A 15,406-nucleotide genomic window follows, 5' to 3' on the forward strand; every position below is an offset into this window, starting at 1 on the left:
TATTTTCTGTCACCTATTCCACTGTTTAAGCATATTTGAAATATATTTAGTGGGTTTTCCAAAGCCAAGGCAGTTCTTGTCTTTGTTACAGTTATCTTTGAGCTGATGGATGATGTCTTATTTTGACTGATTTGATTAACTGTGGAGCCATTAAACCCAGAGGTGGGTCGAGTATCCAAAAATTGTACTCAAGTAAGAGTAGCATTACTTTAAAATATTATTACTCAAGTAAAAGTGAAAAGTAGTCGTCAAAAAAGTTACTCAAGTAAGAGTAAAAAAGTACTTGGCGAAAAGACTACTCAAGTAGCGAGTAACTGTTTGAAATGTCCGATTTATTTTTTAAATAAATGTTATCAGACAAACAAAAATAAATAAATATACAAATGTTACCATTAATTTAAACCACACTATAAAACATTAGCTCTCTTTTTAATCCATTTAAACAACTGACTGGCTTCCATTAATCTCTTTTAGTGGGTGGTTCATGCAAACTTGCTTTATATGCAAATAAAACAAAACTGAAATGACAGAACAATAAAAGGAGAATTAAAGGTTTAAATATCGCAGGCTGCCGATAATAAAAGTTTATGTCTAATAACGGAATAAAAACAGTGCATATAAAGTAGAAAAATCAGAAATTAAGATGGTAAATAATTATATGCATCAAGCCTGATCTGTTTAAAATGATATATTTTGAGTACATCAGTGGTTACGTTGTTGCACTTTGCTTTTTAGTTTGTAGTTAATAAAACTAGTAGTAGCACAACTTCCCTGCAAATCTGACAGAGAACCAACACAGAACATACATGTTGTATTTTACATTTTTATTACACAAAATAAACCCCGCGGTAAATTGTTTTCTTTTTGTTGTTGTTCTATTGTGTGCATTACAATTTCACCTTTTCCTTTCTTGCAGTATTTTCACACAAAGGGGTCCCGGCAGTGATTAGTGAAAACTTTGAGCGATTCTTTTGTCTTTAAAACAATAAATTTATGAAAGAAAGTCTCGTCCGGGCTTCGTTAGCCGGGCCTTCTCCGTCGGGGTTAAATGAAAATGACATTTAAAACAGTTTCTTAAGCAGAAAACAGCTGCCAATCACTCTTAAAGGGGAAGGATTGCAATTAACAGCCCTCTCCTAATCCCCTCGTTTCACCTCCTACGCCGCCTCAGCTTTGTCCACCTCTCTCTCTCCGGCTCACTCCTCTCCCACTCTCCTCTCTGAGCTGGAGTGGATAGCGTCTGAACTCAGCTACTAAATGCTCTTTACCATTGGAGTGCATCTGTTTGGGGCTGTTTGTCACACAAAGCGAATATATTTAGAGAAATGCTAGGCAATCAACGCCAGCTGAGCGACTGCAGGCGGTGCACATAGCGGATCTGGGAAGAGTGAAGTTGGAGGGAGAGCTGCTGAGAGGAACAGGTGGAGCACTGGCATCAGTAACTTCAGTACTTCAGCATATTTACTTCCAAGAGGTAAGCACTGCCACGGTCTCATTCGGCTCTAATTATTTACTTCTTATGTAACAAACACAGAATCATTTGCTGGAAATCCAACAACTTCATGACTTATTTGTCAGGAAAAGTGCACGTTAGTCCAAAGATTCACCCAAAATGTGACTACGTTTAAAAATGTTAGCCTGAGTTTCCATAAAATTAAGTCCAGCAGTAAAACGTTTTATAAGAAAGCCTCTTTGTGTGTGAAGTTGACCCACAGTCACAATCTTATTAGTGGTTTGTTGGAACACTCAGAGTCTACGGGGTTCTGACCCTCTGGGCCTCCGAAGAAGATAATCAGGTTTAGGTGGATAACAGTCATCCTAGGTGACCTAGTGATCTGCGTCTGCGTAGCCTCACCCAAACATCTTCCCTCGACCCCAGGCCCAGGTGATTGCCCAGACGCTCGAATGCATTTATCGCTGGATACCATGAGCATGGTGGACGACAGCTGTCTCTCGCCCAGCAATTTCCACGAACTGGGTAAAGGTGGGGGCGTTGCAGTGGGAGGCCGCGTCCACAGCATCGATGTCATCCTGGGTTTCAGCAAAGAGCAGGACCCCTTGCTAAGTCCCGCCACGACCCCCGGACCCCACAAAGTGAACATAGACAGCCTGGCGGAGACCGGGAAGCAGCTGGAGCCCTCGTCGCACCCGTCCTACAGCGGGCACCTTTCCTCTCTGAGAAGCAGCAGCGGCACAGAGCAGCAGCAGTACCACGGTGAGTCCGGCTGTTGCTCTCCATCCTGGCAAAGCTGATTTTGTAAGAGTAGCACCACCTTTTAAGATGATTTTGTTTCATTAAATTTTGTGAACTCTTTGAGCAGTATGGATCAGCTGCTGCAGAGTTTGTTACTGAGGGTGAATCATCAAAGCCTCAAAGCATAGAGATGGTCAGAGATATTGATTATACAGCAGCAGCAGCACTGCTGGACTGAAGTGATCTTTGCTTTTTCTAACTTTAAGGATTTGAATGATGTAATGCAGAACATAGGTAGACTGAAGTTATTGATGCTGCTGGGCAAACATAATATGTTTTTATACTACCAGATAGCTGAACAGGATATTATCTGACCACAAACACAGTTCGAGCCTTTTATAGTCCAAACCTCGCTCAGGAACCAGAATAAACCAGTCAAGCTTCGTGACGTGACTGTTTTGTCGGCAGTTGTGGTAAAAAACAGGAAACAGATCAAATGACATAAATAACAAGTGAAGCAAACATTTTAAAACACAATTAGATAAAAACAGCCACTTAAAGGACATCACACAAACACCCAGGCCTTTATTTTGACCTGAGATCTGGTGTAAGAATCTAATAAACCAAAATCTGATTTTCAACTCTCACACACACAAAATACACAAAATGAGTAACAAAAGCAGCTTCAAATCTGTGACATTCAGTTATAATTACAGCTCGTATTATTTCAACAGCCTATCGTCAAAAGTCTGATCACTTTAAATGAGGTTATTCCACCTTTGCATGAAAACCTCTCACGCACCGATTCGAAATCAGTGCATTAAACACCGTTGGCATGTAAAGCTGCATTAACTCCACCGTGTGGACTGAGATTGAGAAATAAATCACAGGACAAGATGGTGTAGGGGGTTTATGTCCCCAAGACCAATCCCATCCCCTTGTGGAATTCCCCTAATCTTCTCTTCTGTGCAGATTAGATTGTACCGTAGTCCAATCGCTCTTTATTGTTATCGTTCGCTCCTAGAATCAAATTGAATCATGTTTAATCTGAAGCTATTTTCACACACAGGATCAGGCAGGTGGTTGGTGATTTTGTGGCAGGAACAAGAGAAAAAGTTGTTCCTGTGAACCGGAGACGAAGCAGAAACACTGCTTTTAAGTGACTCAGATGCAGTTTGGTTTCAGTGCATTAACATCCATCAACACCAATGACATCACTCCATCCTGTGTGAAGTCAGCCCAGTTCCTCCTGACCGAGCAGCTTCTCTGTGTTCGGTGTCAGTCGGGCCACCCCCCTCTCCTCTCCGTGCTGAGATGTTCTGCTGGCTGATAAACAGTAGGGAGGCTTCAGACCAGTGGCTGTGATGGGCTGACAGGCCAAGAGCTGGTCACTGAACCAGGCCTGACCTCTGCCTTTGTCGGAGCCTGGTCTTTGTCATAGCTGCTTAATGAGAGGTGGATAAATGAACCCCAAAACCCTGCTTTGCTTTTTCCTCGGCTCCCGTTTCTCCAGCAGAAAGACCACAGTCGACCCCCTCCTTCATCTCCATCACCGCATCCCATTAACAGAAACAAGCTAGCATTCAGATTCGTACACAGTCTGCTGAAGCTCTGAAATGTCATTCAACATAAAAGTGTATTCCTGAACATGTTATGACCTGTAGCTTCAGTCCCTTATTTCACTTCCTGCCTTTAAACATGACTGTTTTGGTTTGGAGCTGCACTGATGAGCGATGAGGACTCGTACCAATATCAGCTTTTAGGAAGTCAAAAAAATTGGGACTATAAATCAATTCTTCACAAACACACGCAACCGATAAGACTGCCTCACCTGTGATGCACTCTCTGCTGCTAACACAGCCGAGACTATTGTAAACCACACGGTCTGAGCTGGTCGTGCGATGACGGCGTTTTTAAATGACCCCGAGATTTGAAATGACCTTTTCCTGCTCTTTAAAGTCTTGAACTGTCGTTATTAAATCAGAGAAGAAGAAGTCTCATTGAGATCGGGGTCTAGCTCTCACATCTCTCAGCCTGAGAAACCTGAAAAATATCTGCAGTCAGAATACAGTTACATCTGTTACAGTTACATCTGTTACAGTTACATTTGTTACAGTTACATTTGTTACAGTTACATTTGATACAGTTACATTTGATACAGTTACATCTGTTACAGTTACATTTGTTACAATTACATTTGATACATTTACATCTGTTACAGTTACATTTGTTACAGTTACATCTGATACAGTTACATCTGTTACAGTTACATCTGTTACAGTTACATCTGTTACAGTTACATTTGTTACAGTTACATCTGTTACAGTTACATTTGATACAGTTACATTTGTTACAGTTACATTTGTTACAGTTACATTTGATACATTTACATCTGTTACAGTTACATCTTTTACAGTTACATCTTTTACAGTTACATTTGATACAGTTACATTTGTTACAGTTACATTTGTTACAGTTACATTTGTTACAGTTACATTTGTTACAGTTAATCTGTTACAGTTACATTTGATACATTTACATCTGTTACAGTTACATTTGATACAGTTACATTTGTTACAGTTACATTTGTTACAGTTACATTTGTTACAGTTACATTTGTTACAGTTACATTTGTTACAGTTAATCTGTTACAGTTACATCTGTTAAAGCAAAGAGCTGAATACTTCCTTAGAGGGCTGATAGAGACCAAAACAGAGCAAAAATATGGCGAATGTCAGCCATCACCTTTACACTTTTAGATAAACACCTGTGCTGCTCTGTAGAGTAACTGCTGAATATAACAGAAATGCTTTGAAAGCTCATAAAAAAAATGAGATTTTTGCTCGTCTCACTATATGTTAGTTGGTGTAAGAGATACTGATGATACTGATGTTTCTATTGTTTACCTAAATACAAAATTAGCCCTTAATTAAAATCAGCTTAACCCACTGTCTGTGATTTGCAACTTATCTAACATCCTGAATGAAATTAAGTCTTCGAGTCAGATCCAAGCTTGGCACTTATTAACTCTTAACTCGAGTAGATTATTTTATTCCTGGATCATCATCTCTGTACTTTGTTTAGCTAAATCAGTTTGCTGGCTGGTCTGGTTACACCTCCCTGTTTTCCCCTGTGGCCTCTCCCATGTTTCTGTATACTGTTGATGAATATGCACGTTGATTCGATTAGAAATAGAGCTGAGGAAGAAGAATTGAGAGAGGAATCGTTTGACGGGGAGGGTTATGAGGAGGAACAGTGCCAGTGAAAGCTTTGTAGTGTCTGTAAACACCAGCTTGTCAGTAATCTGTGATCCTAAAGACGGACAGAACTCGGGACGTTTCCGTGCTTTGGCTCTCCTGCACGGGGGAAATAGATTCATTCAGATCTGCTGTGAGCTTAGCCAAAAATGGTAACAATCTAAGAGTGGCTGTTGAGCGTGGTGATAAAAACTGTGGTTTTCAAATTTCTTTTTAAAGACCTTTTAACTTTGAAGAAAAGTAAACACTGGAAAAAGCTTCCTAAATCCGATTAGGAATGTTTTGGAGCTTCATTGAGGTACAGGGAATTGCTTGCTTCACTGACCTACAGTGGCCTATTGTTGCAGGTGTCAAACTAATGTTTGCTCTACTGGAAAGTGGGAAACTGCATTCTCCATTTGTATTTCTCTCTAAACTGTAGTTCTCATTCACTTAGTCCAGTCAAAAAGCATGTGGAGGAAATAAAAACTCACAATATTTTTTCCTGGGCTCTTCCACAGACTCCGGCTTATTTGCAAACAAATGTGATCAGGAACTGAGCGAGCTGAGGAAGAGTATAGAGAGCGATGAAGGCAAGTCTCCGGACCCAAGCAAGGATGAGCAGCCCAAGAAGAAACACAGGCGCAACCGCACCACCTTCACCACCTACCAGCTGCACGAGCTGGAGCGTGCCTTTGAAAAGTCCCATTACCCAGACGTGTACAGCCGCGAGGAGCTCGCCATGAAGGTGAACCTCCCCGAAGTCAGAGTTCAGGTAACGTGAACTGCATTAAAGGCAACACCATTTCAGAGATTGCTAAGAAGCACTTCAAACGTTTCTGTCTTGTTTTTGGGGTTTTCTTAGAGATATTCTCATTATTCTGGAATAAAATCTCATATTCACACTACGTGAAAGGCTGTATTCATCCAAAAAACTCCCCCAGTGTTGTCGAGTATATTCGAGTATATTTCCCTACCCAGAATGAAAAACTCTGCACTCCATCATATTTACACGTACCTTATTTTTCTGTCATTTTCTTCCAGGTCTGGTTTCAGAACCGCAGAGCTAAATGGCGCCGGCAGGAAAAAATGGACGCCAGCACCATGAAGCTCCACGATTCACCCATGCTCTCTTTCAACCGTCCGGCACCGGTTCACACCAGCATGGGTCCAATGACCAACTCCCTCCCCTTGGAACCCTGGCTGACCTCTCCCCTGTCCAGTGCTACACCTGTGCACAGTATCCCAGGCTTCATGGGTCCAGCTCAAGGCCTCCAGCCCAGCTACCCAAGCCACCATTTCCTCAACTCCACCCCCCACGCTCCTCACGGTCCTCACGGTCCTCACGGTCCTCATCCACACCCTCACACTCACACTCATCCCCATCCGTCCATGGGTCAAGGGATGCAGAGCATGGCTCCTCCTCCTTATCAGTGTCCAGCACCATACCCTGAAAAGTACCCTTTGGAGGATGTGGACCAGCGCAGCTCCAGTATTGCTGCGCTGAGGATGAAAGCCAAGGAACACATCCAGTCTATGGACAAGACCTGGCAACCCATGTGACTAACGAGCTCGGCGGTCGACGTGAGCAATGCTGGAAGTGACACACGTCACGTGCTACGCCACTAAGTGAAAGAAGTGGATTCTGAACTGTGAAAGCTGAGGACGTAAGAATTTTTGTTTGGGGGGGAGACTTTCTTTTCTTTTCTACTTCTTCCCCCTTAAAAAACAGCTGAAACCTTCAGCGGGTTAAAAGTTTCCGATAGTTTTGCTCGTCCAATCTCTAGGTGTCTATTGTTGCCTTGGGTTCGTTAAAAACAAATGTCTTCTTGGTGAAACAAACGGTTTATGACACCTAGAAGTATTTCCGAGTCACAAACAGGCTCTGAGTGCACGTTTCATGCCTGAGCCCTTGCTGCAGCTCTTTGGGTGCACCAACAGTGAAGACACGCTATATCATTAAAAACTGCCAAAATGCGGGAATTCTTATTCATCACTTTTCATTTATCCAAATCATTTGAGTCGAGCAAAATATCATTCTCATGCTTTTCTTTTCTAATTTTTTTTTTTACACCACATTTGTGTTTTTACTAATTAGTCCAGCCGTCGAATTTTCATGGGTCTGCAAATCAGAGTCTTAGAGGACTTTGTGAATGGACCTTTGGTCTCTGTTTAATGTGACATCGAGGCATGAAGACACACTACAGTGTCACTGCTCATCTCACTAATCTGTTTAATTATAAAAGCCGTGTAGCTGGTTTTCGTTTTATGTCCACCTGTACTATGATTTATGTTTCTACTTGCTACGCAGTTTAGATACGCGAGTCCATGTTTTAGATATCTTGGTGTGACTGGAAGAAGATGATCAGTGAGGAGAAGCTTCTTTAAGAGATCTTCATCTGGTGGGAAAAGGGTCACCTCAACTGGGACCGGGAATATACCAAAAATATCTCTGCACGGATACATTTTTTCTGACTTGTGCTTTAAAGAAGGGAGGAAGCAGAAGAAAGGCAGAGGAAGTAGACAAAAAAAACGCAGGCTAGTCAGCGGAGTAGCCCTCTTTTTGCTTGAGTGACTGTTGGAGGAGAAAACCTGTTGGCAGCTCAGTGTTGGGTGGCTGCGTGTACGTGCAGGGCAGCAGACAGAGCCCTGTGTGATGCGTCACCCCACATAGTTCGGTCTTTGTTCGACACAATTGATCCAAGTGCATCCTCTTTGTCCCGAACAGAAGGGGGAGAAACGGTCTCAGGCTGCACTAAATAGGCCCTTGTAACCATTTTGTTGTAGTTTTTTTTTTTCTTTTTCAAACAAGAGGAAACATGGATTGTTACTGCTTTGGTCATTAGTGACACAATATTAGTCTTATGCCATCTGTTACAGGGTTAAGCCCCAATCATCTTAAAGTTGGAGCACAATATGCTTCATATGGACAGTAGAGGTAAATAAATAAGACTGTGACACTGAAATGTTTTTGCATGTGCAGGTACCATCTCAAACAAATCTTTGGAGGTTGAAATTTATATATTTTTTGACTTTTTAACAGAACAAGAGGGATAGAAAACTCTGTCCTCTTAAAGTGCAATTTTAGAAACCCATTTTTTATGTTTCTATATAAAATGTGTTTTTTCTTTTGTTAAAAATAAAAAAGGAGACTCATTTCTGCCCAGATTGTTACAAAGTCACACCCCACTTTTTTTTGGATACTTTTGAAATTCACTCTTGTCCGACCTAAAGGGGATAAGTAATGTTACAGCCGCTGTTCATCATCTGTCTTCATGTAGTTTTACACGATGGTGACCTCACACAGCACAGGAAACCAGAATTATCTTATGTGTTAACAGGACATTTAGTTTGCAGCATAAATGTTTTGGGCCAAGAATAAGCCAAAGGTTAGATAACAGACAAGATTGCACTAGTTTTAGTTATTTTTATTGTCTTACATGCCCTAGTTATGTCTGTCTTAGTGATGTCGTTGTTTTATTTCTTTTGGATTTTGTCTGGATTGTTGATGTTCATATTCTGGAACAAATGGAGATCTACTGAAAATAAATATAGTTTGATAGAAATTGTATCTCTGCGTTCTCACTGCAGTGCTTTCATGTTGACCTATGCACTCATTCCCACAGTCACTGTGGGGTTTTTAACCTCCCTAAGACTACTAGAGCAATCCAAGATTACTACAGTATAATCGTTGTCATCTGACATACATGAGCAGAGACTTTTTTTTTTGCTGCAAACACTTGTGCGCCTTGTCTCTCTGTCATGGTTTTCTTTCTTTTTACCCCTCTCAATCCTCTCTGCTTTTCCATGGGTTTGTGGCAGGATGCCAGCCTGTTAGGAAGATGAGACTCCAATCAATCAGGACTTCCCAGGGGGGCCTCTGACCACAGGGCTCGGCTCCCTAATTGCCCCCAGGCAGGCAGGCAGGCTGGCAGGCAGGCAGGCTGCAAGGTTCAGCCGCTGCAACACATGTTCACAGAGGGCCGGTGCCGCCGTGCTCGCTGGGCTCCTCAGCATGTGAGACACTGTCCTGGACAGATGGAGGGCTGAGCAGACCGTACTTCAAGGACCATATGGATAAGCCAGTGGATGAAGCATGGACGTTTTTGCAGGATCTTTTTAAATTCTTAACATGAAAATAGATGTGTTGCAATTAGATCCAAGTTACAGAGCTCAGCAAGATATCCTGATTTTAAAAATAAGTTGCATACAGTTTTTTCTGTGCAATACACAGATACAACATTTTAATATGCATATTTATGCCATGATATTTCATCCCAGCATCAGAATCAGAATCAGAAAGGGGTTTATTGCCAAATGTTGAGCAGGTTTACAACATTAGGAAATTGCTGCGGTGCTTCAGTGCAAACATAGTGTCATAAATAACACTTAAATAGACATGAAAAAATAAAAGTAGGGATAAGAATTAAAAGTGCTACGTAGAAAGATATGTGCATGAGCTATACATGAGATATATACATGAGAATAAGAATTAAGAGTGCTACGTAGATAGATATATACATGATATGTACATGAGTGCAGGTGGTGATCAGTGCCAAACATGGAATGATGCAGTGAACACAGCGTAGGGTCATGTGTTAGTGGTGGGAACAGTCATACGGTTATTGTTCATGTGTCCGACAGCAGAGGGGAAGAAACTGTTCTTATGGCGAGAGGTTCTGGTGCGAATGGACCGGAGCCTCCTGCCTGAGGGGAGCAGGTCAAACAGACTGTGTCCAGGGTGAGAAGGGTCAGCTGAGATCCGAGCTGCACGCCGCAATGTCCTGGAGGTGTACAGGTCCTGCAGAGATGGGAGTCTGCAGCCAATCACCTTCTCAGCAGAGCGCACAACACGCTGCAGTCTCTGTTTGTCCCTGATAGTGGCTCCAGCGTACCACACGGTGATGGAGGAGGTGAGGATGGACTCGATGATTGCAGTGTAGAATTGCATCATCGTCCGTGTTGGCAGGTTGAATTTCTTCAGCTGCCTCAGGAAGTACATCCTCTGCTGGGCTTTCTTGATGACGGAGGTGATGGTGGGCTCCCACTTCAGGTCCTGGGTGATGGTGGTACCCAGGAAGCGGAATGAGTCCACAGAGGTGATGGGGGTGTCAGTCAGGATGATGGGGGGGAGTGGGGCTGTGTGCTTCCTGAAGTCCACAATAATCTCCACTGTCTTCTGGGCATTCAGCACCAGCATTCAGCACCAGCATATTCTCCTTATAAGAAAAAAAATGTGGTGACACGATGTTTTGCACTTTACTTAAAAGGGAAAATTTGTGCAGAACAAAGTTTGTATTGAAAAGTCAGTAAGTACTTTTTCTTTAAAGGATTACCCAAGAAAAGTAATACAGGACCTCAAACTGTGGAAATGGCTTTTAGCTCTTTTGTGAATATAACAAGTGCACAGGTAAGACTTTCACTATTTACACACTTTTTACTTTACTGTCAGGGTCTCATATGTGAATAATTAAGCAAACAACACATCCTGAATGAAAAAGGGGGAAAAAAGTCAAGCTTTTGCCGAAAGGATGAAAGAGGCCGAGAATGTGAAGAAGCCAGATTAAGTTGGAGAAAAGTGTGGGTGTGAGAGACATGCAGAGAGAGGGAGAGTGGAGAGGGGGAGACAGGGGGTGGGGTGGGTGCTCATCAGAGTTAATGATGTAGAAAATCCCCCAATTAGAGCGTTTTCCTGTGTTGCAGGATGAGTTCAGAGTGGGGTCCTCTGACAGACCAGGGATTAGTACCCGGGCCGGGCGAGGCCGAGCCGGGCCTGAGCGGACACTAACTAACTGCTGGACTGCTGGCACTGCTCAGCTGGGGCCGGGTCGGGGCTACAGTCACAGCCGGGGGCTGGGGTAGGCATGCGTTGAGCCACAGTGAGTGGCACAAAGGAAAGCATGGGAAAAGGAGCAGCAGATCGGCAGGAAAAAGGTTCTGGCAGAGGGTCGTTTTCCTGTCCCAATGCTACTAACATTTACTCAACCACTACTTCTGGTCTTATTTGATAAAAATATTAACTTTTTAAAAATACATCACAGTATTACATACAAGAATGTGCTCACCCAAAACATTATCCAATATAATCTGGACATGTGATTAATCAGTCTTGTCCACATATTGCTTGATGTCAGACAATAAATCACCAAATGTGGCGTTGCATTAAGAAGCAGGAACACAACCTTTAATTCTCCCTGATACCTGGAACAATAAATCCTTCTGGATCATTACACAACAAGGAAGCTGATTAAACATAAACAATGACATCTGTTGTCATAGTTACCTAAATGCAAGAGATGTAAAATGCACACTCACACAAACCCATCAGGGACAACTGCACTTTACCCAAGGATGCTTTGGCATGCGGACTGGAGGAGTCAAGGATGCTCCACCCACCCCTAAACTTACAGCACCTGGTATTCCAAGGAGGTGGTAATGGGGGTGTGTGTCGCACTGAGACCCCAAAGAGGGGGCAGCTGTTAATATCAGCTACCAAAAAGATTTAAGAGATGTTTGAAGAAGTCTTGAGGCACGAGTGGTGCAAAAAAAGGTGGCATTTATTAATAATAAAATAAATAAATATGAAGTCTCTGCTTTGTGCTAACAAAGGCTTTACCATATGTATAACCTGCACCTCTACATACTGAAAGAATGTGAAATAAAGCCTCCTACTGTCCTCTTCTGTGTCCCAGTTGACGTCTCGGGACCTAATCATGCAAACTCTGCATTACCACTGATTACCAGCCAATTACCAGGAACCAGAGATGGGCAGTAACGCGTTATCCGATTACTTTTTTCAAGTAACGAGTAAAGTAAGGGATTACTATTGCAAAAACGGTAATTAGATTACCGTTACTTTCCCGTAGGAACGCTGCGTTACTGCGTTACTAAAACCGTGATTTTCTTGCGAGAATGTCTCACGACAGTGACGTAAGCGAGTGCGACATTCGTGACAACAGCTGTGTGCAGATCAACAGTGGATCATATATCGAGTGCAGAGAGAGTATGAGCGTGCAGCGTTTGAAGCGTGGAAGTACTGACCTTACTTTGAGTTTGATTCCATAAAAAGTGACAAAAACATTAGTGTCCGCTGTGCGTGGGAAGAAAACTTCTTTTTACAGCGAAAAAACCCCTAAACTTCCAACAAGCACCGAGTAGCTACGACGTAATGGGAAACTCACAGAGAAACTCGCGGATTCTTCCACTGACCGCGGCACACCTGCACCAGGGTAAACCTCCGCCTGCCCCACTCCTGCTTTACAGGTGAAAATAGAGCAACAGGACCGCTGAGTCTTTGACTTTATTTATTTTCTGCTGTGTTTTACTTGCATCTATTTGAAAGACTGAGTGTAAACACAAAAAATATTTTATTTTATGAGCTGGAATGTGCAGAAAATAGGTTTAAATGTTAAACTAATTTCTTCCAGTCAGAGAATGTTGCAGATAATTAAATCTTTGCTTGATGCATAAAGTTAAAAGATTAAAACTAATAAAACAAGTTTAAAAAAGAGACTTTTCCATTTGATTACATTTTGTATGATGGATTATGCAGAAAAAGTAGAATTGGGCTGAAAGATCTATCACTTTATCACCTACTCAGGTTGTAAATCGTGTTTTTAAAAAGTAACTAAGTAATTAATTACTTTTGAAAATAAGTAATTAGTAAAGTAACGGGATTACTTTTTTGGGGAAGTAGTTACTGATTTCTTTTTTCAAGTAACTTGACCAACACTGCCAGGAACACAGGTGACACATTAGGAAGTCAATTAAATGACTGAAGCCAACGTGATCAGTAGTGTAACAAAATTCATAAAGTTCTTTCAGTTGTGTTTTCTTGTGCAGTACAGCGGTGAAAGTCAAAGAATTCAACTTGTAGACACATTTCCAAACAGAAAGACGAGGAACTTTGAGGCATCTCTAACGCCCCTCTTCTACACAGCAACTGTGTTCATTAGGAACAACTGAATCCCTAATGACTAATTGATTAATTGTGCAGTCTATTATTTTGCTCCTGCACCCGAGTAGATCTGAAAGCGCCACGGTTGGAGTTAACAGTCTTATTGGAAAGAAGCGTTTCTTGCAAAGGATAATAAGGGAAAAAAGCGGAATTAATTGGGTTTGATTAAGGGAGCTTTTCAATGGGACACAGCTTTTTCGCATGACATAATTAGAGGTCAGCTAACGGGGGGAGGGAGGAAAAGGGGTGGGGGATTTAGTTGTTGGCGCCAGTGCTGTGTGGGTGTGTCTGAGGGGGACAAATAGATCGAGAGAGAGAGAGAGAGAGTGTGAGTGAGTGAGTGAGTGAGTGTGTGTGTGTGTGTGTGTGTGTGTGTGTGTGGGGTGATGCGATGCGATGCTTCGTTCACACTTGCAGGACTACGTTGTGTGTCTGATGTGGTAAATTTCTTTAGGCCCACTCACCAGAAAACACACAGTGAAGTTCACGGGGGGGAAGCCCTCTCTGCGCTCAGTGTGTGATTATCATCACTACAATTGGCAGCATTAAAGGCCCAGTGCTCAGGCTTTTGTTGCTGCTGCATGGTCATTAGCTGTGCATTTCAAAGGCCACTTTACTGTATGGAGGGAGGCGGTGGCAGAAAAGTACTTTCAGCAGTCTGTTTGGATGAGCATGCAACATTCAAACACACACACACTCACTTTATGACTCTATAATCCTGTTACAATATCATCTAGAGCAGGACAGTGGGACACGCAAGCTGTCGGGTCTAAAAATACACCCAGACTCTCTTAAAACAAAACCAGGCTTCAGATTTGATTAGATGATCAAATATTTCATTGTGAGTCACTCCATCTGCATTTTTTTTCTCAGATGAGCTGCGATCTTACTTAGTTTCAGCAGAGTTTGTAGCAGACAATGAGCCCGAATAGAAAGTGAAGACACAATCCCACCTTATATTAAGCATCCAATTTACTGACTGTTGTTCAGTAAGATGTTACACTACAGGTTTGTGCTGGAAAAATGAAGGCAGAGAGGATATTTCTTCTTAACATAATGTTAGATCATCATAGCTGAAGCTTTTATTTCTACAGCTGAATTTCCCAGCGCAGGACCAGCAGAGTACTCGTACTTTGTTATTGATTCCCTGATTTCTCACTGAACCCTGTCTTTCTTATTTCAGCTGCTCCCTTTAGGGATCACCACAGCACATCATCTGCCTCCAGCTCACTCGATCCCTGGTATTCTCTTCTGTCACACCAACCCTCTGCATGTCCACCTTTGCTGCATCCATGGATCTTCTCTGTGGTCTTCCTCTTTTCCTCCTTATTCATCGTTCTTTGTCCAATAAAGCCAATATCCCTCCTCTAAACAGTTTGAAAGTAGATCCTCAGAAGCTGAAACCACTGACTTTACTGAGGTTTGTGATCGGCTTTTATTAAAAATGCATAAAATACTTTCATTTGCTTACTGTGACATGTGGATACAAAAAAAGAGACGGTGAACTTCTATTACCTTCTTTGTGGTGGTCGTGATCGACTACAGCTGGTAGTTTTTTGTTGCCTGCATGAGAAGGATTTGCTTGAGAGCACTCAGTAGATTCACTGATACTCAGAACAATGTGAAAATCCAAAAAACTCCGTCAATATCTATAAAGAAGAAATGTACATTTACACAAGTTGGAAAAAAGTCTCTGGAGCCGTCTCCAAACAACTGCAGATTCCAAGAATTACAAATTCAAACAGGGTGGCTACAATGCAGCTGCCATCACCAGTGTGTGAATGTGTGTGTGTGAATGGGTGGATGACTGGATGTGTAAAAGCCCTTTGGGCTCCTTAGGGACTAGTAAAAGCGCTATACAAATACAGGCCATTTACCATTTACCGTGCCCTGGGTGGGACTGCTACACTGCAAAAAGTGGATGGAATAATGAAGAGGAGGAATCTTCACCTCCAGTCCACATCCAGACAGTTGAAACTGGGACACAAGTGGGTATTTAAACACAGCAGTGATATAAAG

The 15,406-nt window shown here is 42.3% G+C and overlaps 1 protein-coding gene across 1 annotated transcript; it reads left to right on the top strand.

Annotated features, from left to right (window-relative positions):
- The first annotated feature begins 335 nt into the window (after nucleotides 1–335).
- On the top strand, nucleotides 336–8,964 carry rx1 (retinal homeobox gene 1). Its single transcript, XM_026160062.1, has 4 exons — nucleotides 336–1,474; nucleotides 1,880–2,215; nucleotides 5,952–6,205; nucleotides 6,475–8,964. The coding sequence occupies exons 2-4, from the start codon at nucleotides 1,906–1,908 to the stop codon at nucleotides 6,991–6,993; spliced, it is 1,083 nt and encodes a 360-aa protein (XP_026015847.1). The 5' UTR covers nucleotides 336–1,474; nucleotides 1,880–1,905; the 3' UTR covers nucleotides 6,994–8,964.
- The last annotated feature ends 6,442 nt before the right edge of the window (nucleotides 8,965–15,406 follow it).

The sequence above is a fragment of the Astatotilapia calliptera genome, chromosome 23 (genome assembly GCF_900246225.1).
Source record: "Astatotilapia calliptera chromosome 23, fAstCal1.2, whole genome shotgun sequence".
Taxonomy (NCBI): Eukaryota; Metazoa; Chordata; class Actinopteri; order Cichliformes; family Cichlidae; genus Astatotilapia; species Astatotilapia calliptera.

Bases quoted from the DNA above. Each gene is read 5' to 3' on its own strand.
- rx1 (XM_026160062.1), top strand. From the start codon at position 1,906: ATGCATTTATCGCTGGATACCATGAGCATGGTGGACGACAGCTGTCTC. The intron at 2,216-5,951 runs GTGAGTCCGGCT...GCTCTTCCACAG, and splicing joins AGAGCAGCAGCAGTACCACG to ACTCCGGCTTATTTGCAAAC. The intron at 6,206-6,474 runs GTAACGTGAACT...ATTTTCTTCCAG, and splicing joins TCCCCGAAGTCAGAGTTCAG to GTCTGGTTTCAGAACCGCAG.